This window comes from Podospora pseudopauciseta, chromosome 1 (genome assembly GCF_035222475.1).
Source record: "Podospora pseudopauciseta strain CBS 411.78 chromosome 1, whole genome shotgun sequence".
Taxonomy (NCBI): domain Eukaryota; kingdom Fungi; phylum Ascomycota; class Sordariomycetes; order Sordariales; family Podosporaceae; genus Podospora; species Podospora pseudopauciseta.
In genome coordinates this window covers 4,875,276-4,902,877 of record NC_085892.1, presented here as the reverse complement: position 1 = coordinate 4,902,877, position 27,602 = coordinate 4,875,276, and the positions used below count along the sequence as shown (strand labels likewise).

The window sequence follows — 27,602 nt, the reverse complement described above, 5'->3', positions numbered from 1 at the left end:
TGACCACCCAGACTTCAGTTCAGGATCGCTCAGCTGCGTGAGGATGACAGGTTGCACAGCCGAAACTCCTTGAGGCTCCCAAGAAGCCTTGGTCTGGGGAATATGTGCGCAGGACGGGATGACTGACGAAATTATTTAGCCGTAGTGATGCCATATTTAGATCTGCGGAAGACTCACCGATGCAACCGAGGGCTATAGAGTGTGTACGCAGTAATTCCAGACTCGCTGCCCAGCACTCTTGACGTGTGGAGAAGGTTGCTTGATCCGCAACAGGGGTTGGGATGACGGAAGGACGGGAGGAGAGGCCCAGGTTGGTGGGATGTCCACTTCATGGTGATGACCCAGAGAACGTGATGAGTGACATAGGCATTGTATAGAGGTGATGGATGGAAATCAAGCTGGTACTTGATCGCGTTTGCTGGCGGCTCCTGCTGATTGTGATGTGATCGATGTATGGCACCTTCCCTGGCCGAGTCCAGACCCCGCCAATGCCTAACATCATAGAAGAATGAGGGGGAAGGAGCAAGGCATGATGTGCATCACTCAGAACCTCCCACCGGGACGTCTCGGTACGGAAGGGGAGACTCTCTCACCATCTTGAGCCCTCCCCAGGCTTCGCTGGCCCCGGTAATTTGTCATGGATGACGATGTGCTGTGGATGACGGCGGCGGCGTCGCGAAAAAAGAAGCATAATCACCGACCCAAAGATGACCATCGACGCTCTGACCAACCCGAACGAAGTAGACACGCAAGGAACACCAAGGAGAGATCGCATGATCGGGGTCGGCACACCGAGGCAGTCGAGAAGCCCCTGAACAATGCAGGAAAGCGCTACCTTCCTGACGACAGAGCCGACCCTAGTGAGCGCGTCCGGGCCTGGGTTCAACGGACACAGAACCGACACCCCCATCGTTCTCTTCTCACGGCGCTTGACAGCGACGAAAGGTTGCGACGCACTTCATCCCCAAGATATCGAGACACCGATATCATCAGAGGCAAGAAACGGGGCAGATCTGTCTCACGCAGTCCCTCGGTGTCCTTGGAGCATGGTTTTGATGGTGGACAAGTTGAACCTCGCTTTGAGAAACGGCGCAGGTACAAAACTCACGAGGACAAGTACGAGTATAAAGGGGAAATAAACCGTAGGAAACAACCAAACAAAGACCGTAACGGAAAATTAGACCAGGAGGCGAAGGTCAGGACGGACCGGGTTCCAGTAAGCCCACTCTATCCAACACGGGAACAGACGAGCAAATTAACAGTTCGCAGCTGCAAGTCATAAACACAGAAAGCCGTATGAGGGTACCAGATCATAAGTTCGCACCGGGTAGGTAAGGGTGCAGCATGCTAATGATGGGTATTGGCTGACTTGACCAAAGTCAGCAGACATGACCATCAACCCAGCTATGCTCCGGGGTCACGACAGTCTACCAGTTTCAGCAAGGTATTTGAAGACCGCCACCATTCGGCTCACCGGCCCCTTGCCCTCCCATCAAGAACCTCAAGGCAATATGTTTCTGCCCACCCGCGGGACTCTTCATACGATCTTAACCAGGACGAATCCTACTTTTCAAGCCCGTCGAGAACTAACACCGTAGCATACGAGCAAGAAAGAAAGCGTCGGCACTTTGCTAAGAAAGGAAGTCATCGTGAGCAACAAATTCTCCACAATAGCTGGTCAGTGAGTAAGTCCATAAGCCAGCCAGTGGATCATACCAATCACATCAGACTTTCTGTGGAAAGACATCCTGGAGTACAACCATCAGGGCAATTGGAAACACCTTTACCGAAAAACTCCTCAAGGCAAGAAAGTCCCGGTGTTGTACCCTCAGCCCCCGGGCATATTGTCACAATAGTGTTGCCTAGGTACAAAGATGCTGAGACGCAAACCGATCCATCGCTGCTGGCCGAGTTGCTAAAGCCCACTGAGCAAGTACCTACGGCATTCAACGACTCCAAGGATGCTGCCACGCAACCTCGTCGTGGTCCTGAAATACAGAGGAGAATCCAACTGCTTCCAGACAGCCCCTACTCTAACACCAATCCAACCCCCATCAATGAGATAAAACAGGAGCCTTTCCATCAACATCATGCGCTACCAAACAGGCAGCCTTATTCTTCTGAACAAGCACTGGGCCGGCGACAGGTTCTTGGCGAACAAAGATACCTGGAGGAATTTGTGACCAACCATATTGTGCCTATGCACTCGCGGCACTATGTTCAAGCACCAAGTTCGTATCATGCCAACGGCGGAAGCCAACAGCAGTTTCTCGGGCAGTATCACGCGTCCAATTCCCAGCCGTTCCATACCAATACCTCCGCCGAGGGCTTGCGAATTGACCGCCGGCTTAGGGACCTCGTTCAACGACACGAAGCAGGCTCGCCACCAAGAACCATGATTGCATCTCAACAACTTGCACAGGGATTCAGTAACAGGGTACGGTTCCAGGAACCGAATTCGACAGTACAAAGACCGGAAGCACCGTACAGGGAAGACATGGACGAATTTATCAGACGGATAGAAGAGGAAGATCTTGGGGAGTTGAGCGATGCCTTGGCGGTAGAGGATAATGGTGTTCCAGTCAAGACTGAAGAGTACTTCAGCCTTGAAGAGCTTGAAGGTGAAGGGTCCAACACAGCTCACGATGCCCAACACCGCCAGTATGCGCCTATTATTGGAGCCGATGATCTTGCTGAAAACTCCGACACGGAGGTTTTGTTGGGTCCCAAAACCCCGGAACGGAATTCAAGGCCACCTGCAAGAATATTACCGAGATACCTGGGGCAGGATAGAGCGGATCTATCGTTACCGGGCAGGATGTGGAGGTCTGGCCAAGGGCTTGCAATACCCGGGCAGTATAGACAGTTATACGAAACCTGATTGTTTTGGGCATTTTTCGTTTTTACTCTGGTACTTGAACCTGCCATTTCCTCCTCAGTCCCTCTACGTCAATGCCACACTTTTCGGCCTTGGTGACGACGGAATGAGCCTTCCCAACCACGGGAGCATCAATCATCTTATCATCCAGTGTCCACGCCCCTCTTCCAGCAGCCTGGGCCTTTTCATCTGCAATCACTACTCTGACAGCCCACTCGACCTCTTTTTCATCCGGCGCAAACATTCGTTGCGCGATCTCAACCTGGCTGGGATGTATACATTCTGGTTCACCTGTCAGTATCCCGTTCATCAAAGTTGGGACAATCCTGGACGGATCAAACTTACGCTTCCCGTTAAACCCTACCTCCTTCCCATCTCTGCACTCCTCCTCCAACCTCGCCTTCCCTTCCTCACCCTTGTAAGATGTGCACACCAGATCAATAGTGCTACTCAGCTCAAACGCCCTCGCCGCGGTAGCAATCGCACTCCTGGCGTACAAGAACTCCCGAAGACTCGGCGTGCGAGTCAAGCTCAGATCCAAGGCAAAGTCCTCGGCAGCAAAGATCAAGCCGTCAAGACACCCCTTTCCTGCCTCGCAGATTTGCTTCAGGTCCATGACCGCCTTGGCGGACTCGATCAGAGCGATGACCTTCTTTGGTGGTTCATTTTGGGGGGAGACTTGGCGGAGGATGTCGATTACGAAGGTGAGGTCGGAGGGGGAGTTGACTTTGGGGATCACGATTGTAGAGAGGGTGGAGGAGGGTAAGGGGACGAGGGTGGTAAGGTCGGTGAGGGCGTAGGGGGTGGAGATGGCGTTTATGCGGACGGCGAGTTCACCGATGTTGGGGGGAAGTTTGGGAAGGGAGGAGAGGTGGGATAGGAGGTTGGTGCGGGCGGTGGGTTTGAGGGAGGGGGTGACGGAGTCTTCGAGGTCGTAGGTTATGTTGTCTGTTGTGTGGGGGAGGAGGAGGGATTTGGAGAGGAATTTTTGGGAGGAGGAGGGGACTGGGGAGTTGTTGGTGAGTGGGAGAGAGAGCGGTGGAATGAGGGGGAAACATACCGTATAAGAGTGCCCGGCGGAGGGTGGAGGTGGTTGACATGTTGACGGTAGTAGAGTGTGAGAGTGAGTCTCGGAAACAGTTACGATGACGAATGATGAGAAGCCGAGGGTTGAAAGCGAACTCTCACGAACGATCTTCACTAATATCCAAAAGAAATATAAACAACGGACCCCTGGTATATCTCACTTCCCCAACAGGAAAGCAAGTGTGGTGTAAGTCGTGAAGCGGGGACGGGATGATCGATGTTGGGTCAATAGCCGAAAAGGGGGGCTCGATGTAAGCCGTTTCACCAGCTGCCAAACCCGTCCCTCACAGCTGCCAATTCTGTTCAGGAGCCTAGACCCCCGTTGATGCACCACGTACTCCGTAATGCGCACTAACAACACCTGAGCCAATGTAAGCAACAGCTCCAAAGACACCACCACCACCAAAAAAGATAGCTATCAATCATCACCATCCACCACACACGCACGGCGCACACCAGCTTGAACATACCAGACGCATACGAATGAAAAGATGGAACAAACCCAACCAGCACCAGGCTCCCTGAGCTGGCGATTATCCTCCCACCCAATAACCCTCCTCACATTCCTAGGCTTCCGAGTCTGTAAGTTTTTCCCCTCTTCCTACCAACCCCGTCGCATTCACTGATTCCCCTTCCCCCAGCGAGCTTATTAGTCTACCTCTTCGGCCTCCTCTTCACCGACAACCTCGTCATGATCTTCATCATCACCATCCTCCTCCTCGCCGCCGACTTTTACTACCTCAAAAACATCGCCGGCCGCCGCTTGGTCGGCCTCCGCTGGTGGAACGAAGTCGACCCGTCGACTGGGGACTCTCACTGGGTGTTTGAGAGCAGCGAGCCGGGGACAAAGGTGATCAACGCGACGGACAGTAGGTTCTTTTGGATTGCGATTTACGCCCAGCCGCTGTTTTGGATCGCGCTGGCGGTGGTGGCGGTGTTTAGTTTCAAGTTTATCTGGTTGCCGCTTGTTGGTGAGTATAACCTTTGATAATGAGTGGTTGAGGGAGTGGAAGGTGCTGACGGTTTGGTGGTAGCTATTGCACTTGTGTTGACGATCACGAACTCGCTTGCTTTTTCGAGGTGCGACAAGTTTAGCCAGGCGTCGAATATTGCGGGGAGCGCGTTTAATGGTGGGAATTTGGCGGGGAGCATTGCGAGTAATATGGTGGGGAGGTTCTTTACGAGATGATGGTTTATGTTGGGTGGGGGTGGTTCAAGAGAAGAGGGTTTAGTATAGGAAGCCATCTTACAAGTTTGGAATGCGGGAAGTGTATGATTACAGGGGCGTAGGCATTGGCGTTTTTGAGGAAACTTGGGCTAGCATGGCCGTTTTGTTATGTTTCCTTTGGTATTATAAAGTTCAGGTTGGGAGCGTATCTAGCTTCTGGGCCGGGCGAAGGAAAATCGAATCATGTTGTTTGAAACTCAGCATCAGAGTTATCGAGGTTATGTAATTTGGTAATTGTGATGGAGAGCCACAGGGTATCATACTTTGAAAGAAGACATATGGTTTGTCATAGTTCGACCTGACTGATGATGGATAATGATCTCTCACAAGTCTCTTTGAACGAATGACGCGCGATGCTATGCAAAACACACCCCCAAACCCCTGTTTTCGCACCATGTTTAATTATACTGTGGTCCCAAGTTTTATGCCAGAATGACTGCAGAGGTGAAGTTGGGACAGAAGAATCAATACGAGACTGGCTAATTCGATATCATGCAACCTTTAACGCCGCTGGCGCCCTTTCCCTTTCTCCGTCTTGTTTCTTTATCGTCTCCCTGCTTGTTCAATCGCAGCGTCCAGCTGCCTTTCCTCCTCTTCCAACCTCCTGATTTCATCATCCGTCATTCCTTCCTCTACCAAGTGGGCGTATGGTGTGGTTAGACCCCGTGGTGTCGCCCGCCCTGGTATTGGGCTTGGAACGTTGGCATGGGCCCCGTCGTCGTTTTGGGCAAGAGATTCCGTTCGGATGCTTGGTGTGGTGGTGGTAATTCCGGCTGCGGCTCCTGCTCGGTCAGAGTATGGTGTGTAAGAACAGGATTGGTCTTGAAAGTGAGGAGAAGCTGCCGCTGCTGGCGCGGCTATTGTTGTGACGGCGGTGTCTGTTGGGTAGGTACCGTTGGGGTGACCGTCGTCGGAGTAAGGCGAGTTTGGTGAGGCGTCTACGTTGACGCCGGTGTGGGCTTCTTTCTCGGCCATGAGGTCGTCGCCGCGGTGGTCAGAGTTGAAGGAGCCGGTGGGGTGGAGGTTCTGCTTTTGTTGGCGGCGGCGGACGACGAACCAGATGATTCCTAGGACGGCGAGGAGACCTGCTAGACCGCAGCCGACGGCGATGCCGATGATGGCTCCCAGCTCAAGTCCACTCTTTGGGGCTGGGCTCAAGGCGGCTGGGTCGCCGTTGGTCGGTATGGAGCCGCCACCCAGAGGGGTTGAGGTTGCCGAAGGGGCTTCTGGTACATCAGTCCCGTCATCGCTTCCCATCTGAATATAAGGGTTTGTATCTTTGAATAGAGGGTTGGTGGAGGCGACCGCATATCCCTCTTCATGATAAACCACTGTAAAGGCTCTGCTATAACTCTTGCGATATTGACCATTGTCCATCCAACTGGCCACAAAGTAGAGTGGAAAACCTGGCTTGAACACCTTGTCACACTTTGCTCTAAGCTCATTCGGGTCAAACATGAGGGAACCGCCAGGGCCGTTCTGTCGGGCTATATCCATTCTTAATATCATTTCCCAACTGGATCAGTAACAGGTGGCAGCACATACCTGAAATTAATTTGCTGCAACCATCGGACTGGGGAGGTTGGCGTCGTCTCACACCTGGGGCCCCAGGCGTTGGTGATGGAACTGTGGGCTTCATCATAAGGTTAAGCGTGTTTGTTGACGTTGTCACCTCAGGAAACTGTCCGGACGGCTGTTCTGGGGGGTTCTCGTATACGACTGCCACAAAAGTAATCTCCTGTGGTGGGCTCATACCACTCATGGCGCTGTTGTCCTCGCTACTTTGCCAGAGCGCGATCTTGTTGACAACCTCGTAGTTTTGACTCCTCCAGGTGAAAGTGGTCCCAGGCATACTCCCTGTGACCAAGAATATGGCCGCCTCAGGGTTATAATTGCCGTTGAATTTCAAGGGGTCGAATAGTACAGATTCATTGGCTTTCCCAACTCCAGTATTTATAGGTGAAGCGGCATCTTGCCCACGATCTTGCCCATTCGCTAATCCAAGCACAGTGTATGTGACGGCCATCCAGGCCCGGCTCATCGGTATCCTCATTATCCTTTGTCGGTTTCTGGACTCGTCCAGAATAGTTTGCCGTTCGTGATACCCGAGTCAATCGTCCCTTTCAAGTTGACAATCTCATGGCCGATATCTTCGTCGTCGTCGAGTTCGGTTGTCCGCCCGCGCGTCTTCTGGGCACCAAATTCCGATGCGTAATTGATGCTGTCGTCAATTCCCTTTCGTTGAAAAGAGTAAAAAAGAGGTAAGCCGTGCTGCCAGACAGAGAGAGATTGTGCAAGGCTCCGAGTAAGCACCAATCCCGCACAAGACCCCGAGCCAGACCCAAACCGCCCAAGCGCTCCCTCTCTCTCTTGTGACCCCCCAGTTGAGAAAGATGAAAAGGATTGCGCGCAGTCCAACCACCCCCCCTGTGCATAGCCAAAGGGCTGAGAGGCGCAGACAAAAAGATGTTTTTTTTTCACCAACCAGAAAACGCCCTTTTCGGTTTGAGCGTCCCACTCAACCACCGATCCATCGATATGCCTCAAAAGAAGAACCGCACTGTGCCGGTTTCTGAGTGACTTGCTCCTATCAGATTGAGAGATCCTCCTTCCCCCTCCCCCTCCTCGAAAATCCAAAGGCAACAAGCACACCACCACTTTAACTAAACTTGCTGTGTGTGTGAAACGAAAAAGCGACGCCGCAACGGTGCAACTCTGTCCGTTCAACCAAACCAAGTCCCTTCGCCTCCTCTCCTACTGTGGCAACACTCCAATATCTCTCTCCCCGTCGTTGACGTCGCATTCACCAGACTTTTTCGTACATAACCACTAGAAAAGAATGCAAAGAGACAGATTTGTGGTTGCAACGATACACCTAAATTGCCTTGATCAAGCTGCAGCTGGCCAACCGCTTACCCAGCCGATAGTGACTCTTTTTTGACAAGAAAGCCCAATATAGCAACGCGATATCCATACTTTGGAGCGGGACGGTTCCCGCTGACACCCTGACTTAGGCGCGTGCATACAGTGACTGAGTAAGAAAGCAGTGTCCCAGACTGATAAGACGAATAGCAAGTTTCTGAGGTGATGCTCTGCCTGTGGTGTAAGCTGTGTTTGAGAAGCTGTGTGACAGTGCGAGTTTGCTCGTAACCAAGAGGGGGGAAATCCACGCCACTCCATCAGGCGTTTCCAGGCAGTTCGTGGAATCATTTTTCTCTGTCTCTTCTGTTATTTCCCTGTAGCCCAAGGCGGGGGGCGGCGGGGTGTCAGCAAGCATGGGGCTGAGCTGCGTCTTGTCGCTGATCCTGTCAAATGAGAGCGACTCCAACGAATGGGGGCCGATGATCGTGAAATGCGTTAGTATAGTCGCCTGGCATGGCCTTGGCCGCTTTCAAACATATCCTGATCTAGAAAGTCTAGAGCCGTTCGGTGACCCTTAATTGCAGAAAACACGTGGTGGATTAATCAATTGTCCTGCCTATATGGAATTCAGCTCCCAAGCCAACTTACACCGACAATCTTGAGCATCGCATGTATTTTTAAAAGCGTTGTGTGAGTAAGAAAACTCCTGGCTATCTAACCCCCAGGGTACCATAGGGCTGTCAGCATTTAGTGGTGTACTGGCCCGAAACGGAGGAAATCCGAAAATTTTGCTTAAGTGCGAGAGTCTTGAGCCTCGACTTCGCATTTGCATGTTGTAAGTGCATTCCTCAAGACCCCAAGCCTCATCCCCCTGCAAGGCTGCGCGCCTAGAGAAACCCATTTCACCTTCGCTTCGTGGCCTGCTCTTTGAGTAATATCTCCCGCATGGCTGCTCTTGCATTTCGACTGCCACCCAACTTCGGCCCTTTGAGGACCTCTTCTGTTCGGCTGGCGCCAGGCTTAGCAGCGGGCTGAGCTACTCGTTTCTTTCGATGTCTCTGTGCCATGGCGTTCATGAAATCACGGCGGAATTCTTCAGCGATGCGATCATCTGCTGCGTAGTCATCTCCGTCTCCCAGGTCAGCCGCACTGGGAGTTTCTGCCGAAGGTACATCGTAGATATCGACTGCGAGGAGGTTAGCTAAAATCCTTACAGGCTGAAAGCGTGAGTTCATAGTCCACCTACGCTTGTTCTCGCTCAAAAACTCCTCCACGAGCTGGTCTCGCTTGATATCTTCGCTTCCTCTGCGCCTCCGGCCACGCCATGGCTTCCCATCTGGGCCAAGGCGGGTCTTCCTTCGGCCCTCATTCTCATCTTCCTCGTCGATCTGCCCTTGTAATCGCTTTCGAGCGCGCTCCGTCATCTCGATGTTGCGCTCGCGAGCTTCATCACCCAGGTCAATCTCCATAAGCTTGCCTTGTAAAGCTCGCTGCGAATCCACCTGTGGGCCACTGAAAGGCAAAGTGCTCGGATCTGAGTTGGCCGCATTTGCTGATGATGCGCCAGCATTGAGGCTTTCGTGCTGTACTGTGAGCTCCGCGGCCTGCCGCTTTCGTCTAGCCAATGCAGATTCTACATATTCCTCCCTTGCTTGATCAGCCTCTGGGTCGCTTGGTGTATCCAAAGGGAGACTCACATATGCTTGTTGACTAGATCGCCAGCCAGACCTGTCTGGGGCGCGAACCGTTGTGTGATTCCGCCGAAGGGTTCTGCTTCCGTCTCGGCACTGCCGTGGAGAACCAGGCTTTGCTCCTCGGGGACGCTGCCGTCGTCATCGCCATGTGTCGACTGTCCGGGCCTTGCGCGGAAGCCAACGCCACCGAACTTGTGCTTTCGCGAGTTTCGTAATTTGAGTACCTCGGCGACGGAGAGGCCTTTCTCTTCGTCCTGTTCAGCAGCTGTTGTTTGCGCGCCATTGCCTGCTACCGCTGGGGGGTTTTCTGGGGTTGGCTCGATCGCATGCTGGCTATCAGCGTTCGCGCTTTCAGGTTCTTCGACTCGTTGGCGGTACGCTTTTCTCTTTTTCCCGGCCTTGAAGACGACTTGCGGTTCGGACGTAGCTTCGGGGCTTGTTGTTGCCATGATGATTTGATGATTACCTAGTGTGATGCAATGGTGTGGCTGCGCGGCGAAAGCTGCTTGTCCAGCAAGGTGCATTGCTAAGCCTATCTTATCAGAAAATAACCCTAACCCAGTTAGCGCTCGCTCCAGGCGAGAGATTTAATTTCAGGGTTAGGGTCCACCGACAACTTCCAACCTTCAAGTTCATTCTGTCAAGACCGCGCTGATGATCAACACCTATGGTAGTGTTGACAACTACTCAGCTCCACCTCCAAAATCCCACGGTCAAATACCAGGTCAACAAACTACCACGGTCCCAACACCACAGTTGACAAACACCGACCCGGCAGCCCGGTCCGGGTCATAAACACCGGCCGGCCGGCCCCACTCATTTCCGGGGAGGCACGGCGGGTCTACCCACGACGGCTAGCCCCACCTCAATCCCGAGCCCACTACCCCGACCCGAGGCCGGCAAGCGACACGGGTAACAGGTGATCGACATGATCGGACTTTTTGGTCAACCTCCATCCCGGGCTGCTTGTACAGGTGGGCTGAAGCGGTAGGGCGGTCATGAGATATGTCCAAGATCGGACTTGAGATTGGGTTCACTTCCAGTGGCTTTTCAGGCGATAACTTCACTCAAGACAACAGAAGGGAATTACCGCTCCTGAAACGATCATCAGCAACGAGGCGTCCGTGACCGGAGATCATCACAGTAACACAAAATGATCTGATGCCTCCACATCGGGACACTACGGGCACAGACCCACCACTGCCCATCTCTCATCAACCGCACATGCCATCGACAATCCGAGTTTCAGCCCTCTGCAAGCCGCCCTTTCAGACTTACCCTCTGCAGTGTAAAGGGCCACCCGCCTGCCAACACCAACTAGAGCATGCTGTGCCATGTCCAAGGTAGTCAACAACAATATCACAACCACTGATGATCAGCTCCGATCAGATCGGATAACAACCTCTCCCCATCCTCTTCACAACGTTCTCACCACCCTACATACTATTTCTACCATTTCCCCCGTCTTGCATGCAGAATTCTCGCGATAGATCATCCCCCCCACACACACACTTACACAACATCCCTCATCCAGCCAGAAATCCAACCAGCCAGCCACCACGCTCCCCGATGCATCTAGAAAATGTTTGTGTGTGCATACCTGACCCGACGGGTACTCCCATTTTTCTATTTTGATATCCCCTCTGTCAACCAAATTCCTTGACCGAGCGACAAGGCCAGCCCGTTCATCTTGGGATGGTAGGTGGTGGCGGCAGACATTGGTCGGGTCATCATCCTCCCCGGCCGGCCCAACCCAGCCTGCGACAAACTTACGCATACCTTATCTCACCTCACCAAGCAAACACCTTATGCAAAGCAATAACAAAAAACTTCTTCCAAATGGAGATAATATTCAACATCCACAACCATTCTCGTTTCTCCTACCACTAGAACGAAAGTGAAGAAAAATATAGGGGGAATCTCAATAGCAAAAACTTCCAACAGCCAAAAACCAAACCAAACCAACCAACTCAACTACATCTTTTAAGAGAAGGAATAAAGGTGTAGTCCACCTCTCCTGTGATGATGTAAATCTCTGCAAAAAACCAAAGAAGGAAATCAACCCCTTGCCTCCCCAATATGTACACTGCCCCTACTCAAGACAACGAGCCCTTTTTCAAGTTTTGGTCCCATGCCAAAACCCCAAATTTTCCCACCCCAAACCCAACCAACCATTGGTATTCCCAGTTTCCCTAATCCCTACAGGCGTAGTAGGCACAGCCTCAATGGCTACAAGAAAGCGATAAAAATGTGTACACAAGAGAGAAGAAGCTTTGTCCAAAATCGAAAGATGTGGCCTCAAATCCAAGCTGCAACCGCCATGCTGGCTGGCACCGCAGGCTCAGACTCGTCCCCAAAAAAGTTGGCAAACAACCCCTGAATCTCCCCCAGGTAGTCATTCGCATTGAACTTTTTGAGCCCCTTGGCCACCATCTCCTTCTCTTCCACGTCCACCACGTTCATCTGCTCCTTGAGGCCATACTCCTCCGCAATCTCCGACACCTGGGCGAGCTCCTGGCCGAACGGATGTTGAGAGACGGAAACCTCCTTTCTATGTTGTCGCTGGGGTTGTGGTTGTGCTGGGTAATATCGGTGTGTGAGAGGTGGCGCGGCCATCCGGACAAAGTCAGCAGCGGCGGCGGCGGCAGCTGAATTCTTTGACCTGTGCTGCTGCATGTGTAGGGGAAGTGAACTCTGCGAGGTAGCGGTGGTGGCTGTGCTGGTGGAGGAGGACCGAGAGAAAGTGTAGCTGGCGTTTGTTGATGCTTGAGAACGTTGTGATACCCCGGAAGCTGACCTTTGCCGGGCAACCTCAGCTGGCGACTTTTTGGAGTGAGAGGGCGCCCGTTGTGGGATGATGGGTGCTGCCTTTTGAAGGGATGGCTTCTCGATTGGTTGACCGGGGGTTGTAAAGTAAGCGGAGAGATGATTCGGTTCTGGCGACATCACCCTCTTTTGCATCGTCCTCTTTGGCGATGATTCAACATCGGGGCTAGTAGGTGGTGTGGTTCCGTTGGTGAGCGCACTGTCGGACATATCGTCATCAGATCTGCTGTGCGAGCCTGTCGACGAGGCTGATAGAGGATGAAGATCTGGGGCGTTATAAGAAAGCATGTTGGTGGTGTGAATCAGCTCGACAGGACTGGAGATCTTGTGCCGAATAGATCCCAGCGACCCCTTTGGACTCCTCTGTTGTGGTGAACCGTTGAGGTCAGATGTCTGGAGGCTTTGCTTGACCCGCCGGGTCGTGAAGGCCCTGGCGATAGACATCTTGCCGGTTGTGTAGGGGGTTGTTCAGCTGAAAAACGATCTATATCGATCGATATTAGACACCTTCCTGCTTCGGCTTCAACAAGCCAGATAAACGTACTCAAAGCAACCAGACAGGTGGCTAAAAATAGTAGGTAATGGCCAAGACCAGGAGTCAAACTTGACTTTCTGCCCTGAGGGGTAAAGCTCGTGGCAGAAAGGCGTTGAGTGATGGAAAGAAAGATGAGAAGAGACGCCCCGCTTCCAGATCCTAACAAACACTCTTCCCTGAACAATTGCGTAGTTTTGCGAACGAGGTCTCAAATGATAGATGGTCCTGTGATTCGGTTTTGCGTGTGACGTTGCGCCAGGAAGAGCTTGTGCCCGTTTTTCTCTGCAAACTTCCTATCCCAGGGTTACAACGCTCGGCTCCGTGACCCTATCAAAGCAGCCGAAGTGAGTCCGGGTGACGATACACGGCGAAATGGGCGGTTTCGGGTCAAAGTAGAGATCAAAACACCTGAGAATCCTAGATGGATGTGTCCTGACAAGGAAGTTGTAGCTATATCCAGCACAATGGAGAATCGGCGATCCAGGCCGTGTTTGAATAGAACAAGTCGAGAAGGAACGTGGCTCCTCGATGGGGCTTCAAGTTTTCAACAAAGGCAGGGCGACGCAATGTGTTTGTTGTCCACGTGTGATGTTGGGTAAGTAACGACAGACTGATTTAGGCCCTTTGTGTGATGTCGAGGAAGTGTGTAGAACTGAAGTGAAATATCTCGGGGGCGATGTGTACCGGCGCGAGTTGGGCGATGGATGAATGTCCTGCAAGAAATGTCTTGTAAAAAAAGGAATGTGTAAGTGTCCTCGAGTATCCAAGCGAGCCGGCGATGGGGATCTCTGAGGATGTCAAAGTTTTTTGGTCCGTCAAGGAGCGATGGGACGCAAAGGGTCTACAGAATGACTGAAGGTAGAAAAGCAGGGTGTGAGCCTGGAGGGGGGAGGCACAACAATAAAGGACGAGCCGCGAACGCACATCGAAGGTGAAGGCAAACCCATGGGGAAACGGGCACGGGGGAGTGGCGCAATGCTTTTTTGCTTGCGCATTGCAGATCACAAAGTACCGGTACGATGGATCACGCAGGAGATTATGTCACCCTCTGCGTAGCAATACCAATGCGCTCTTTCCCGGTCCCCCTCCCGGCCAGACAGCTCAGAGTGGCAGTTGGCACTTCTTCACCCAGTGGAAAAAGCCTCTTCTGGCCCTCTCAACCGGGCCGGCAGAGTGTACGGAGCAGAAGAGACCGTGACATCCTGAATTTAGGACGGCCGGTGATTTGCTGGGTTGGCCTGCTGGTCGCGCGCCGTTTCCCAGCAAGGGGAGACCGCACAAGCCCGCCGCCCATGGTTAAAACCTGATCCCTGCTTGGAGGGCTGCCCTGGGATGCCATTGGTTCGATTGACCTCATGGTGACCGGAGTGTGCATCCCCTTTCTGAGCTCGATGCTCCGGACCGTGGCAAAGGAGGACGACATGCCCCAATCAATATATGAATGGTTCCCGCTGTTGTGTACACTTCCAGCGAGAATTCATGCGTATGTTTGAATGTTGAGCCCCGATCAAAAGAAAACGAGGGATAATCAAGACCGTTGAGGCCAGTCGAAGCGACAAGATGCCAGTTACCAGTTCTGGTTGGCGCTGCTGCAAGTCACTTGACGCTGGCATCGCAGCCCGCTTTGATTGGGCAATGAAGGGCCCGGGACAAGGGTCATCTGAGTTTGCTCCTGCGCGGGGTCGCTTGTTCCTGCATGTTGGATTCTCCCCCCTCCATCAACCACAGTTCAGAAATGCGTGTTTGACAGTTGTCCTTGCAGGCCGCCCGTCCACGCTGTTCCAAAATAGCACACTCTGGTGCTACTTCTACAGCAATGTACCAAAAAGCAGTCGATTCTTGTTTCCGAGGCCCACTCTGAGGGAGCAAAAAGCAACAGAGGGATGCGTGATGTGCTCGGGGGTTTTGCGCATCCCGCAGTCTATCTTCAAGCGCTGATTGGTCCAAGGCGCATCACCGTCCGTGGGTTCTTTTGTGTCAGGGGTGAAGAACCTCACCCCCCGAACATTTCTTTTGCGCCAGGGCATGGCACTGGTGTCCCTCCACTCGAGCGCTGAAGATCAACCCCGTTCCTGCATTTGAAACGAAGCTAAGATGTTGATTCATGCCATCTGATTGGCCCAATGTTCTCTATTCCCCTTCCATTCTCGATGAAACTTCCTGAGCACAGGGGACTTCTTCAACACTCCTCACCTGCTGTGTGAGATGCGCGCCCAACCGCGCGGCTGATGGTTCGGTTCTCTTCGATCAATCACCAGTGACAGTGTTGCAGTCAGCCTGTCAGGTTCTCTTGTCAGTTCGTCAGCCAGCTCCAGATTGACAACCAAAAGCCTAACCAAGCGCCTGGGCTTCCTTGGGATCTGCTCGAAGTGCGTGCGTGTGGGTTTCCTCGATGTGCTGTGGACTTTGGTGCCCAGTGGTCGTTATCTAGGTCGATGGTCCCCACTAACAAGTTATCAAACACTTGCACACTTTCGAAGGCCAAGAGTTGTAACTTTATCGGTTTTAAACGTAAAAAGACGGTTTAAACTCGGAGAGAAGCGCATATAGTATAAAATCGCTATTCGGATTGAGAAAGATCGATTTACTTGCTCGAAAAAAGGCTGTTGACTTTGGTATTTTGAAGATTTTAGACGGCTCTTGTGTGTTTAAGATGACGGTGAGCTCTGATTGGCTGATCTAGTACTTGGCGTGGACCTGGGTGACGAACAGCCTTGGTGCCCAGAGCTTCACCAGCTCAACAGTTTGTTCTGTTCTGGAAGACTCAGAGCTCACCGGCCGCTTCCAAGAACTGGAGTCGTTAGTGCTTGACGGAGGGGCCGGCGCATCCCACTTGCGTGTTCATGCCGCGGTGTAAGACAACGCCCGAGATGCCTGCTGCTTGTACAAATCCATCGCCAAGGTTTGTCAACACTTGTTTGGGCTGTTGGTAGTTACGTGAAGCATGAGCAAACATCTTACCACCAGCCTGGGATAGCTTCTCGTGATATGAAACTGTCTGCCCAAAACGCCCATGGGCTCTGAGCCTCAAACGTCCATGGACTAAATTTGGACTGAGGAAAGCCGCCGTCAAGATTGATCAGAGCTCCAGCCCACTCTTGTCAATGCTATCGCTAGGAAGATTTGCCGATCCCGGGGGATCGTTGATCGCCGAGCCATCAGCATAAACATGCTCCGCTCACGAAACATGTGTCGCTCCGTGTCCGTGTTGTCGAGGAAAAAAAACGTGCGGCTTGCATCTTCAAAACATGATGCTGCAAGGCTGACGGTCAGCTTCATGTCCAAAGACACTTTCTTACTTCTGAGGTAGTGGTCTTAGCACCTGTCTGCATCCGTTAGCTTGAAGTCGGCACATGCAGCGTATCGTCATTTTCCTCCGCAAGTCTTAGGCCTGGGACAAGACTCCTGGTTATGGGTTCTTAAGGATCTCACGGATCACTTAACACAGTCATAAATTGGCTCGGAATTTATCAATAGTATGACAAGATGGGTATCCTTCAGCTACTCCCGGCCACCTTAATCCTCGTCCATGGAGTCTCCGTCCTCATCCGAATCCTCCTCAGAATCATCATCCTCATCATCTTCCTCGCCCTCATCACTGCTGCTCTCCTCCTCCTCATCATTGTTGACCGCAACCAGCCTGTCTTCAGCACCATCCTCCCGAGTGGGAAGATTTGGCACCTTTTGAGCAAAGGCCTTGCGGACGCCGGCGTTGGTGCTGGTGTCCCATACAGAGACGTTGCCATTGCTGCCGGCAATGGAAACTCTGAAGGCGACCTCACGGTCAGGGGCGAAAGCCGTCGAGAAGACCTTGCCAACGTCAAAATCGCGAGAGACAACAAGCGATGGACCTGCAGCGGTGATGTCCCAAATCTTGACGGTCTTGTCGGTCGAACCAGTCACCATGAACCCTGGAATGACCGGGTTCAGATCAAAGGATGAAACAGACTGGTCGTGGGCCTGGAGCTTCCAGACGGAGCTGCTGGCGGAAGGATCCTTGGTGGCCTTGCGGGCGTCGAAGTAATGGACAATACCGTTCTCAGTCGACACATAGAAGAAGTTGGGGTCATGAGGATCCCACCTGACAGTCTCGATGTCGCTTTCTACACCGACTCTCATGGGCTGCTCCCCAGGCGCGCGCATGTCGGCAATGGCAGCTGTGCGATCATAACTGCCACTCAACAGCACCGTGGACTCAACGCCGTGCCAGGCGAGCGAGCAGACCTTGTCGGTATGGTAGCTGTACGACTTGGCGCACTTGGCTGTGTGAAGATCCCAGAGCTTGATGGTCTTGTCTGCTGAACCTGAAGCAAGGAGGTTGCGATGTTTCCTGTTTGCAGCAAGCGCCAGCACAGCATCAACGTGGTATTCATCATTGGCCTTCTTCGACTTCTTTTTCTTCTTTTTTTTTGTTTCCTCCTCGGGATTGGCGCCCTGTCCCAGAATAGCGTTTGGGTACATGCAGTCGATGGTATCCAAGTCCCAGATCTCGATATCGGGGTCGAATGTCCCAATAGCGACAAAGTTGGCGGCCGAGTCCTTATCGACACCGGCTTTGTTTACTGGGCAGTCCAGCCACTCGACGCACAGTGGAATCGCAGGAAGCATGATATCGTGATGTACGTAGAGATTATCGGCAGCATCTTCGTAGACATAGACCTCAAGGTGGGCAAGTTCGTCCTCGATCTTGGCGGCGAGCAGAAGGTTATCGGTAGCCAGAATTTGCAGATCCTCACGCTCTTCGTCGTCCTCGTCAGCGCCAGGGTCAAGTGTGATGTACGGGTCCTCCTTGTTCGATTCGTAGTAAGCGAGCGACTTGACATTGCCGAACATGCCCATGGACTGCCCCTCGCCGGCCTCCTCATCTGTGTCGTCGTAGTGCTCGAGGTCGTATTCTTTCAGATCATCGTCGATCTCGATGCTAAATTCAAACTGTTAGAAAGTGCACACCCATGAAATCCCAGGGGCACATACTCTGAAGTGTTATCATCCTTGGTTTCCCTTTCAGCCTTCTTCTTGTCGGACTTTTCTGACCCCTTCTTCTCGGCCTCTTGTGCTTCGGCCAGATCCTCCTCGGCATCATCAAGCTGCAGCTTGGCGAGAGCAGCGATGCGCTCATATTCTTCCTCGTCAAACTTGTACTTGTTGGGGAACGGTGCCGCAAAGCCCCGGGGCACCCAGGCAGTAGTAGTAATCATAGACGCCATGGCGAAAGCTGCAGTCAACGACCTGGGAAGATGATGCTGGAGTGGTCACAAATGTTGCTGGCGCAAAATTTCACAAGTTGGATTTCCTCAGTTCAACTTTTAGTGGGACCGACAGCGGGGCTTATCTTATCGGGAACTTGTGCTGTGGTGGTGGGACAGGGGTTCTTGGAGAGCTCTGCAATTCGTTGCACGTCAACTCAACCTGTGGAAAGCTTGAACGCTAAAGTCAACGAAACAACTTCCATCCAGCATACATTTTTGTTAATAACAGTAGATATGGGCCGTGACTACGAAGATGACCGCTCGAACAAGCGGAGGAAGCTGGACTTCAACCCACTGCGCAACGACGATCGATTCAGCGACATCCCATCCCGCCCCCAAAACCGCTTCAACTCGAGAAGCTCTACACCGCGCGCCGGCCCAAGATTGGCTGGCGCATCCACACCAAAGCAACGAGAGTTTGACGGCCCAGAAGAGGGCGTCGACGACCAAGATGCCATCAACGCTCTCGACCGCGATTGGTATGGTGGTGACGATGACTTGGGTGGACACACGTTTGGCGACGACACCCATAATCCATTCGGCGATGAGGCAGGCTGGGCAGCGCAGGAAAGGGAGGCCGCCTTGATAGAGAAAAAGGTCGCCAACTTTTCGCGCGGCGGCATGAACGCGCGACAGTTGCAGAAACAAAAGGATGTTGATGCGTGGGAGACCAACAGAATGCTCACATCCGGTGTGGCGCAACGGAGAGATATGGGACGCGATTTTGAGGACGACCAAGAAGGGACCCGCGTTCATCTTCTCGTGCATGACCTACGACCGCCGTTCTTGGACGGACGAACTGTCTTTACGAAGCAATTGGAGCCCATTCCTGCCGTTCGAGATGCCCAAAGTGATATGGCTGTCTTCAGCAGGAAAGGGAGTCGCGTTGTGAAGGAAAGGCGCACGCAGAGAGAACGCGCAAAACAGGCTCAGGAGGCAACAAACGTGGCAGGAACTGCGCTGGGTAACTTGATGGGGGTGAAAGAAGAGGACACCGACAGCGCCCTTCCCATCGCGAGTGAGGAATCTGGAAAGGCGCAAAACTCGAACAAATTCAGCGAACATATGAAGAAATCGGAGGGCGCAAGCAACTTCAGTCAAAGCAAATCCTTGAAAGAACAGCGGGAGTATCTTCCAGCGTTTGCTGTTCGCGAAGATTTGCTGCGGGTAATTCGAGACAACCAAGTGGTCATTGTGGTCGGAGAAACAGGCTCTGGCAAAACGACACAGCTGGCCCAGTTTCTGTATGAAGATGGCTACGGCAAGGTTGGTATGATTGGGTGCACACAGCCCCGAAGAGTAGCAGCAATGAGTGTTGCCAAACGTGTGGCTGAGGAAATGGAAGTAAAACTCGGGAGTACAGTGGGCTATGCGATTCGTTTCGAGGACTGCACCAGCAAAGAGACCGTTATCAAGTACATGACAGATGGTGTGTTGCTTCGAGAATCTCTGAATGAGCCGGACCTTGATCGATACTCGTGCGTCATCATGGATGAAGCCCACGAAAGAGCGCTCAATACCGACGTTCTCATGGGCTTGTTCAAAAAGATTCTTCAGAGACGCCGCGATCTGAAACTGATCGTGACTTCGGCCACGATGAACTCCAAACGCTTCTCCGACTTTTACGGCGGAGCTCCCGAGTTCACGATCCCAGGTCGAACATTCCCCGTTGATGTCATGTTTCACCGGTCACCTGTTGAGGACTACGTGGATGCGGCCGTGCAGCAGGTCCTGGCGATTCATGTGGGCAAACCAGCAGGCGATATTCTGGTATTCATGACGGGCCAGGAAGATATCGAGGTAACGTGTGAGCTTGTCCGTGAACGCCTGGATGCGCTCAACGATCCTCCAAAGCTCAGCATCCTCCCTATTTACAGTCAAATGCCGGCAGATTTGCAGGCCAAGATTTTCGACCGAGCGGCCCCGGGTGTTCGGAAATGTATCGTGGCCACCAACATTGCCGAGACCAGTTTGACGGTCGATGGTATCATGTATGTGGTTGACGCAGGGTACTCGAAGCTCAAAGTGTACAACCCACGAATGGGTATGGACACGCTACAAATCACCCCCATCTCGCAAGCAAACGCATCGCAGCGTTCCGGTCGTGCCGGGCGAACCGGCCCCGGACAGGCCTACCGTCTTTTCACCGAAAAGGCCTTCAAAGACGATATGTACATCTCCACAATCCCCGAGATTCAAAGAACCAACCTGAGCAACACAGTCTTGCTCCTCAAGTCCCTCGGCGTCAAAGACCTGCTCGACTTTGACTTTATGGACCCCCCACCCCAAGACACCATCACGACCTCCTTGTTCGACCTGTGGGCGCTGGGAGCCCTGGACAACCTCGGCGAGCTGACCGACCTGGGGCGGAAGATGAACGCCTTCCCCATGGACCCCTCCCTCGCCAAACTTCTGATCATGTCGGAGCAATATGGCTGCAGCGAAGAGATGGTCACCATCGTCTCGATGCTCTCCGTCCCCAACGTCTTCTTCCGACCTAAAGAACGCCAGGAGGAATCCGACGCCGCACGGGAGAAGTTCTTCGTGCCAGAATCAGACCACCTGACCTATCTCCACGTCTACACGCAGTGGAAAGCAAACGGGTACAGCGACCGGTGGTGCGTCCAGCACTTTTTGCACTCCAAGTCCCTCCGCCGCGCGAAAGAGGTCCGGGACCAGCTGCTGGATATCATGAAGATGCAGCAGATTGAAATGGTGAGCTGCGGGACGGACTGGGACGTGATCCGGAAGTGCATCTGCTCGGGGTATTACCATCAGGCGGCCAAAGTCAAGGGCATAGGCGAGTACATTAATTTGCGAACGTCGGTGACGGTCCAGCTCCACCCGACGAGCGCGCTTTATGGGCTGGGGTTCTTGCCGGATTATGTTATTTATCATGAGCTGATCCTGACGTCGAAGGAGTACATGTCTACGGTCACGTCGGTGGACCCTCACTGGCTGGCCGAGCTGGGCGGGGTGTTTTATTCGGTCAAGGAGAAGGGGTATTCGGCTAGGGAGAAGAGGATCACGGAGACCGAGTTTAACAAAAAGATGGAGATTGAGGCGCAGATGGCGGCGGATAAAAAGAGGCATGAGGAGGAGGTGCAGGCCGAGGAGGAGCTGAAGCTGGTGAAGAAGGCTGGTCCGGCGGGGAAGAGTAAAGATAAAAAGACGGTCACGTCGGGGGTGGTGGTGAAGCCCGTGAGGAAGAGGGCTGGGAGGGGGTTTTAAGAGCAACGATACCCGGAAATGATTTGTGAGAAGTGGAAAGGTGGTTGGCATAAAGGAGGGAAGGTATACAGGCGCATTTACATAGCATGAAAATCACCATCATCACAAGCGTGGAAAATACCAAAAGCACTTTTAATCCATCCATTTTTTTGACATTTCATAAGCATCATAAGCATCAAGAACAAAAGCTCAAACTACCAAAAAAGAAAACATCATAAAATCCAAAAAATGGAAAAAAAAAAGACATGGAAAAAGACAAGGCAACAAACCCGCCCGTACGTATATATCCCCCTCCACCTCCACCTCCTAAATGCCATTTATTCCTCATCACTCCATTCTCATTTCATCATCTCGTTCAATCATCCACCAGATCCATGCCTCCCAGGAAAGGAAGGAAAGAGAGTAAGACCAGCCAAAAACCAAACATACCAAGGTATCATCAACCCAGTTTGTTCCAAAAAGTATCCTCCCTATCTTTCCCCCATCCAAAAAACAAATCCGTCTAGATCATAAGGCATAAACAGAAGAGAGAGATAAGAAAACTTGGTCGTGATATCATTTCGTTACCCTATCCTAACACCCGAGTAAACCCGAACTGTAGATTACCAATACCGCATATGCTCAAGTGCCATGTTGCACAACAGCAACACGCACAGCAGCGAAGCACAAACGACACTCCCCCGGTTTTGGGTAATCCCCCCACTCGTCACCCTGCTGTTCGACCAGGATGATGTGAGCGGGTCAAACAAAGAAAAAAAGCTGGAATGTGGGTTTGATGTTGGTTGGTCTGGGCTGGGCTGGATCGAGGTTGGCCGTAATATGCCGTTTAACGGCGGTGATCTGTCACAGAAGAAAAATATTAATTAGAACATGCTCTTTAAGTAAGTTTTTGGATTTGTGTGTTTGAACAGAGAGGAAATAGAAAAGCAAAACAAAAGTCATCATGTCCGTAAAGAGCAGCCCGCCATTAACCATTTGCAACCGCAGAGCTCCTCGAAATCTAGAATCCGAGAGCACTGACCCTGCTGCTGATGAGGTGTGACAGAGGGAGGTGAGAGAATGTGAGAGGTGGTTGAGATGACGACCCCGTAAGCTTGTGTGGCGGTGGCGGCGTTGTGGGTGAATAGCGGTGGCGGCTCGGGGCTGGTGTTGGGTGGCAGGTTTTGTGTGCGTGTAATTGTGCGGCACGGATTCGTTGACGGAAATAAGACATTAAGAAGCGTTGTTTAATATGAGGCTGGGGTTTTTATGGTGCGCAAACAGTGTCCGTGTGTGTGTGTGTGTGTGTGTGGCGTGTGTGTTCCCAAAACCATGGGCTGGCCGTGAGGCACGGCGGGTAGGACGGATAGTTGCCAGAGTCGTAGGACAAGTGACATCCAAAGAATGGTGATAAGTCTTCACCACCCCTCACCTCCTGTCGTATGGAGGTGGAGGCAGGGCGGCGTATGGGTTTCCATCAGAATACCGAGGTCCTTCGCCATAGTACCGCTCTGTCTGTGGAGGGTTCGGGGAAGACCAGTTATCTGCCCTGTGCCTTCCCACCTGCCTGTCACCGCCACCCCTATCGCTGCCACCGCTACCACTGTTGAAATCTCCGTGAACCATCTCCAGCTGCCTCTCAAGCCGCCGTTTGCGTCTCTCTGCCCTCTCCTCCTTCCACTCGTGCAGCTCGTGCTTCAGCTCGCGGGCTTCCTTGATCTCGTGAAGGGCACCCTTGACACCGAGAGCAGCAATGCCCACCGCCGCTGCATCTTGCAGCAGGGCCTTCTTCTTCATCTTCTTGGCTTGCTCTTCACTCAATCTTCCATCTTTGACCGCCTTGTGTCGTAGATTTCGCTTCTCCATGCTCGAATAGACACTGTGGGCTGCGTGGATCGTCGCCACGGCGGCCAGGCCGGTGGTGAGAATTTGCTTACCTCTCATCTTGCTTCCACGTCTCTTATCATCATCTGAATCCCCTAAATCGTCATCTGATAGCGAGTGTCCCCGGCGGCGTGAATGATCACGTCCTCCACCGCTGCGGTGGGAACGGGCGTCGTCATAGTCTGAATCGCGGCGCCGTTTGTCGTAGTCTCTGTCGTCATCTCTGTGGCGGCGCGAAGAGCGGTCGTCATGGTCGTCCCGGTATCCGCGGTCACGGCTCCGGCTGCGGCTGTAGTCACGGTCGCGGCTACGGTCTCTGCGACGATCCCTGTCGTCGTCATCGGGACCATTACCGAGGCCGATCTTGGCCATCTTTCGGCGGGCCGAGTCGACAACGCTGCGGCTCCTGCTGCGGCGACGATCGCCATCACGGCTGTCGTATGAATCGGCGCTCCGGCCACGAGATTTGGACCGCTCATGGCTGTCCATGATCTTCTTGCCGGCAAAGGCGCCCAAGCCAGCTGTGGCAAGAGCAGCCAGACCGCTCACACCACCTCCACTCTGGCTGTCGCCACTCCTGGAACGCCGGCGAGATCTCGATCGCGATCGGCCTGTCTTCTCATCCATCTCGATGTTCTTCTTGGAACCGTTGATGACGCGGTTGCCGAGCAGACCACCCATGACGGCCTCAGCCAAGCCGAGCTTGCTGCCGGCCTTCTCAGTGTCCTGAGCAGCGTCGAGTGTGGCAGCACCGGCTGCAGCAGTAAAGACGCGCTTAGCCTTCTCGCCCTTCCATGAACCGGGCTGCTTGGAAATGCGGAATGCTTCGGTGGCACCGGCAATGAGCGAGGCCATAGCTGCCTTTTGGATCTTGTTGGCGCCTTCACCCTTGCCCTTCTCACCCCGAGAGCGAGAGGTAGACCGGGACCTAGACCTCGATCTCGATCTTGAACGGCTGGTATCACGACGGCTCCTGGTGTCAGACTTGTCGTCCTTGTCCTTGTCCTTGCCGGTCAGAGCCTTGACGGCACCACCCAAGCCCGCAGCAGCGAGAGCGCTCTCGAGGAAGTTCTTGTGGCCCTTCTTCTCTTTTGCGCTTTCTCCGTCATCGTCCGAATAATAACCTCGGTGAGCCAAGATCTTTTTCTCTTCCTTCTCCTTCTTCTTGTTGTAGAACTCAGTCCCCTGGTATCCCGCAAGAGCGCCTGCAGCCCCGAGGGCGACAGAAGCCAGAATGTTGCGCTGAACTTCGGGAGTGCCGGCCTGGTTGGCCTCGCGGCGGTCATACAGCTCCTTACCACCGATAGCGATGGCAGCTCCGCTGATAGCAGCAATGATTTGCTCCTGCTTCGACAGCATGCGGACCTTCTTCTTGTGTTGTTCCTCGTAGTAGCTGTCTGTCCTCCTCAGAGACCGGCGGTCATGCTCATGACCGTAAGCGCTGCGGTCATCATAGCGGCTGTAGTGAGACCGGCGGTCGTCATAGTCGTCGTACTGTCCAGGTTCGGCAGAGCGGGCGCGGCGCAAATCACGGGTTGAGTAGCCGGGAGGAGGGAAGTCACGACGGATCTCTTCTACGGAGAAATCACTGTCCTCGCGGGCCCGCGGTACCAGGTCGCGCGAAGACTGGACATTAAGATAGCTGTCGCGGGTGTCATAAGCCCGAGGGTCCTCACGGCGCTCTTCCCGGTAGTAGCGCCGGGTTGTGCGCTCCCTCGTGGGGATGTCGTAGGGGTCGTTGTAGCTGGCCATCAGTTGAGTCGTTGTTTCTCCTTGCTGGATTGGAGAAAAGCAAAAGTTTGTGTGCTGAGATGCTGAAAAGCAAGAGTCAGAGGGGGGCTGGGAGTGTGTTGTAGAAGGATTGCGAAGAGAGCGGGGCTATTTTCGCAGGGTAGGGAGGGGTTCGTTCGAGGGGTTCTATCGGCGGCGGTGCTGGTGGGAGGAACCAGTCATGCAGATGCAGCTGCAGCTCTCAAGTAAGCGGTAGGTAATTTGCAAGCAACGCCTGATCGTTGTTGGTGTCTTTCAAAGAGTCTTGTTGCGGTGAGGAAGCCGGAGATGGGAAAGAGACTAGGAAGCCGCCAACTTGTCTTGAGTGAGGCTCTCCTCTCTGTGATGACAGGTGACGGAAAAGAAGATCGTCGAAGGGTTGGGAGGCCTGATGGGCATCGGCCTGGCCGCTGATCTCCTGTTACCGGTGTTGGGCCAGCAGCGGAACCAAGGCAAGGCTCCATGGTGGGCGGCGTTGTCGTATTGGCCGGGCGAGCGCTACTGCTGGTTGCTGTTCTCTTGAAACTGAGACGTTCGGGGGGTTTCGCAGGTTGGCCTGTTGGCTTCAGAGTACACGAATAGATGAGGGCGCCTCGCTCCTCGCCAATATCCTGTACCGCCGCTGTAGCTATCGATGCTGTATCACTGTCGTTCCCATCTCTGGTACAGAAAACAAGCCACATCCTGGTTTTGCAAACATCAGATGAACGCCCTAAAGTCGACCTCAGTTGAAGCATGGGATCCAAATTCGGAATCTTTGTTGTTGGTGCTCAGTGACACCAGGCCCAGGGCACTGACCACCATCAACACCTGCTAGGCATATTCCCTATTAAACGGCAGATATAAAGACTACACGTTGTCCTCCCTCCCACACATGTGTTACACTGTTCCTCCCTTGTTCTCTTTTAGCTTTTGATCGCTTCAGAAATGATTGATCATCCCAGCAATGGTTTGTTTGTAAATCCAACACCACAGACTCGGGAAGATTGTCCCCCTCCCGAGGACCCCGAAAGAGCGAACAGCGACAGCTCGCTCACATCCGTAACTTGCAAAGGAGATGCCCACTACTCCGCTATCTCCGCTCGTGTCGGGCGTAAAACCAAGCCCAAACAGTTCGTAGTGCTCCAGAAAATTGCCGTTCCCTGCCACAGTTCTGAAGCGATGACGCAGTGCTCATGTGGCACAGTGGCCAATGCTCACTCACCTCGTGAGCAGCTGGTCACAAGCGGCTATACCTTGTAATATTAACTGCTGTATCATACTGGCGTGCGCCGTTTCTGCTGTAGTGCATCATTTCCCTCTCTTCGATAGGCTCATCATTTTCCGCTACTCTAGACGAAAGCTGTCAGGCACAATTGGGCTGTGGTCATTTCAACTTGACTTTTCCTTGACCCTGGTCGAACTGATGTTGACGTTGAGTTTTGGAGGGGTCTTATGATGTCATTGCAGACGGTGAAGCCGAGGAGGGGACGATTGTGGGTGTTTGGTCCTTGGCAAAACTCACAAATAACTATTGTACAGAGTAGCTAAACCCCAAAGCCATGAAAGCTAATCCTCATCTTGAAAATCATTGTCAATTCTATTGCAGCTAATCGCTACCTTCCAAGCGGGAGAAACATCATCTAGAATTATTGACTCCTTATGAAACCAACCGAAGATATCTCCGCTTTCCAAACGCCTTCAACCCATCAACACCATCAACTCTTCCCCCCAACAAATATACACAAAAAACCAACACTTCCACCTCTATCCTATAACTCCCCCAACCCATCCACCCATCCACCCATCACTCCCTCCCCCCTCGACTCCCCTTCCCAGGACTAACACTCCCACTCCCATCCCTCCCCCCTTCCCCCTCGTCCAAAAACCCAACCGGCATGCTCGCCAACCCCTCCCTCACCCCAGCCGGAACCTCCAACCCCCTAGCCTCACATTCGGCAATCATCCTCTGCCTCTCCAGCATCAGCTTCCTGACATAACCCACAACCCCATTCAGCACCACCCCCTCTGACCTCGCCTGCCCCTCCAGCCCAGGAACCTGCGTGCACAAATCATCATATGCCTGGCGAATAGCAAGCCGCCGTTTTTGTTCTGTTTTCCCCCCTCCCGTCAGCAAAAAAGTGGGGGAGGAGAGAACAGAAAGAGAGAGGAGAACATACCAGACTGGATGTGATTAGTCTTTTTCTGCTCCTTTGTCAGCCGGGGCTTGTCCCCGTCCTCACCACCACCGCCGCCGCCGTTCAGGCCCGGGGGGGATATTGGTGTTTGGGACTGGCTGGCTGCGCTGTTGGGGTACGAATTGTGAGGGTGGTTATGGTGGTGGTGGTTTAAGCTTGCCATCCTTTTTGCTCGCACACTCTTTGCGGTATGTGTTTGGCCG

The 27,602-nt window shown here is 53.1% G+C and overlaps 11 protein-coding genes across 11 annotated transcripts; 3 read left to right on the top strand and 8 right to left on the bottom strand.

Moving 5' to 3' along the window:
- Positions 1-658: 658 nt before the first annotated feature.
- Positions 659-2,881, top strand: QC763_113619 (uncharacterized protein; the record flags this gene model as incomplete). Its single annotated transcript, XM_062907946.1, has 3 exons — positions 659-1,216; positions 1,270-1,327; positions 1,380-2,881. 3 exons carry the CDS (start codon positions 659-661, stop codon positions 2,879-2,881), a joined length of 2,118 nt encoding a protein of 705 aa, XP_062770930.1.
- Positions 2,750-3,978, bottom strand: QC763_113620 (uncharacterized protein; the record flags this gene model as incomplete). Its single annotated transcript, XM_062907947.1, has 3 exons — positions 2,750-3,160; positions 3,224-3,883; positions 3,939-3,978. 3 exons carry the CDS (start codon positions 3,976-3,978, stop codon positions 2,904-2,906), a joined length of 957 nt encoding a protein of 318 aa, XP_062770929.1. The 3' UTR covers positions 2,750-2,903.
- Positions 3,979-4,307: 329 nt separating this feature from the next.
- TVP23 (Golgi apparatus membrane protein tvp23) lies at positions 4,308-5,392 on the top strand. Its single transcript, XM_062907948.1, has 3 exons — positions 4,308-4,546; positions 4,606-4,935; positions 4,999-5,392. The coding sequence occupies exons 1-3, from the start codon at positions 4,456-4,458 to the stop codon at positions 5,151-5,153; spliced, it is 576 nt and encodes a 191-aa protein (XP_062770928.1). The 5' UTR covers positions 4,308-4,455; the 3' UTR covers positions 5,154-5,392.
- Positions 5,393-5,735: 343 nt separating this feature from the next.
- On the bottom strand, positions 5,736-7,972 carry QC763_113640 (uncharacterized protein; the record flags this gene model as incomplete). Its single annotated transcript, XM_062907949.1, has 2 exons — positions 6,738-7,972; positions 5,736-6,679 (listed from the first exon to the last, which is right to left on the bottom strand). The coding sequence occupies exons 1-2, from the start codon at positions 7,243-7,245 to the stop codon at positions 5,736-5,738; spliced, it is 1,452 nt and encodes a 483-aa protein (XP_062770927.1). The 5' UTR covers positions 7,246-7,972.
- Positions 7,973-8,741: 769 nt separating this feature from the next.
- QC763_113650 (uncharacterized protein) lies at positions 8,742-10,272 on the bottom strand (the record flags this gene model as incomplete). The annotated part of the gene is made up of 3 exons (XM_062907950.1): positions 8,742-9,240; positions 9,301-9,701; positions 9,752-10,272. 3 exons carry the CDS (start codon positions 10,270-10,272, stop codon positions 8,957-8,959), a joined length of 1,206 nt encoding a protein of 401 aa, XP_062770926.1. The 3' UTR covers positions 8,742-8,956.
- Positions 10,273-12,046: 1,774 nt separating this feature from the next.
- Positions 12,047-13,018, bottom strand: QC763_113660 (uncharacterized protein; the record flags this gene model as incomplete). The annotated part of the gene is made up of 1 exon (XM_062907951.1): positions 12,047-13,018. One exon carries the CDS (start codon positions 13,016-13,018, stop codon positions 12,047-12,049), a length of 972 nt encoding a protein of 323 aa, XP_062770925.1.
- Positions 13,019-16,525: 3,507 nt separating this feature from the next.
- PWP1 (rRNA-processing protein) lies at positions 16,526-18,397 on the bottom strand. Its single transcript, XM_062907952.1, has 2 exons — positions 18,084-18,397; positions 16,526-18,030 (listed from the first exon to the last, which is right to left on the bottom strand). The coding sequence occupies exons 1-2, from the start codon at positions 18,314-18,316 to the stop codon at positions 16,626-16,628; spliced, it is 1,638 nt and encodes a 545-aa protein (XP_062770924.1). The 5' UTR covers positions 18,317-18,397; the 3' UTR covers positions 16,526-16,625.
- Positions 18,398-18,592: 195 nt separating this feature from the next.
- Positions 18,593-21,589, top strand: PRP16 (DEAH-box RNA helicase prp16; the record flags this gene model as incomplete). The annotated part of the gene is made up of 1 exon (XM_062907953.1): positions 18,593-21,589. The coding sequence occupies one exon, from the start codon at positions 18,593-18,595 to the stop codon at positions 21,587-21,589; it is 2,997 nt and encodes a 998-aa protein (XP_062770923.1).
- Positions 21,590-22,313: 724 nt separating this feature from the next.
- Positions 22,314-22,802, bottom strand: QC763_0015700 (uncharacterized protein; the record flags this gene model as incomplete). The annotated part of the gene is made up of 2 exons (XM_062905308.1): positions 22,314-22,429; positions 22,611-22,802. The coding sequence occupies 2 exons, from the start codon at positions 22,800-22,802 to the stop codon at positions 22,331-22,333; spliced, it is 291 nt and encodes a 96-aa protein (XP_062770922.1). The 3' UTR covers positions 22,314-22,330.
- Positions 22,803-22,996: 194 nt separating this feature from the next.
- QC763_0015690 (uncharacterized protein) lies at positions 22,997-25,204 on the bottom strand (the record flags this gene model as incomplete). The annotated part of the gene is made up of 1 exon (XM_062905307.1): positions 22,997-25,204. One exon carries the CDS (start codon positions 25,202-25,204, stop codon positions 22,997-22,999), a length of 2,208 nt encoding a protein of 735 aa, XP_062770921.1.
- Positions 25,205-27,008: 1,804 nt separating this feature from the next.
- Positions 27,009-27,562, bottom strand: INO4 (Transcription factor; the record flags this gene model as incomplete). The annotated part of the gene is made up of 2 exons (XM_062907954.1): positions 27,009-27,313; positions 27,382-27,562. The coding sequence occupies 2 exons, from the start codon at positions 27,560-27,562 to the stop codon at positions 27,009-27,011; spliced, it is 486 nt and encodes a 161-aa protein (XP_062770920.1).
- Positions 27,563-27,602: the final 40 nt, after the last annotated feature.

Excerpts from the sequence above, each read along its gene's own strand:
- PWP1 (XM_062907952.1), bottom strand. The coding sequence starts at position 18,316 with ATGGCGTCTATGATTACTACTACTGCCTGGGTGCCCCGGGGCTTTGCG. Across the intron at positions 18,031-18,083 it reads AAGGATGATAACACTTCAGA|CATCGAGATCGACGATGATC; the intron begins GTATGTGCCCCT and ends GTTTGAATTTAG.
- TVP23 (XM_062907948.1), top strand. The coding sequence starts at position 4,456 with ATGGAACAAACCCAACCAGCACCAGGCTCCCTGAGCTGGCGATTATCC. Across the intron at positions 4,547-4,605 it reads ATTCCTAGGCTTCCGAGTCT|CGAGCTTATTAGTCTACCTC; the intron begins GTAAGTTTTTCC and ends CCCTTCCCCCAG. Across the intron at positions 4,936-4,998 it reads TATCTGGTTGCCGCTTGTTG|CTATTGCACTTGTGTTGACG; the intron begins GTGAGTATAACC and ends GTTTGGTGGTAG.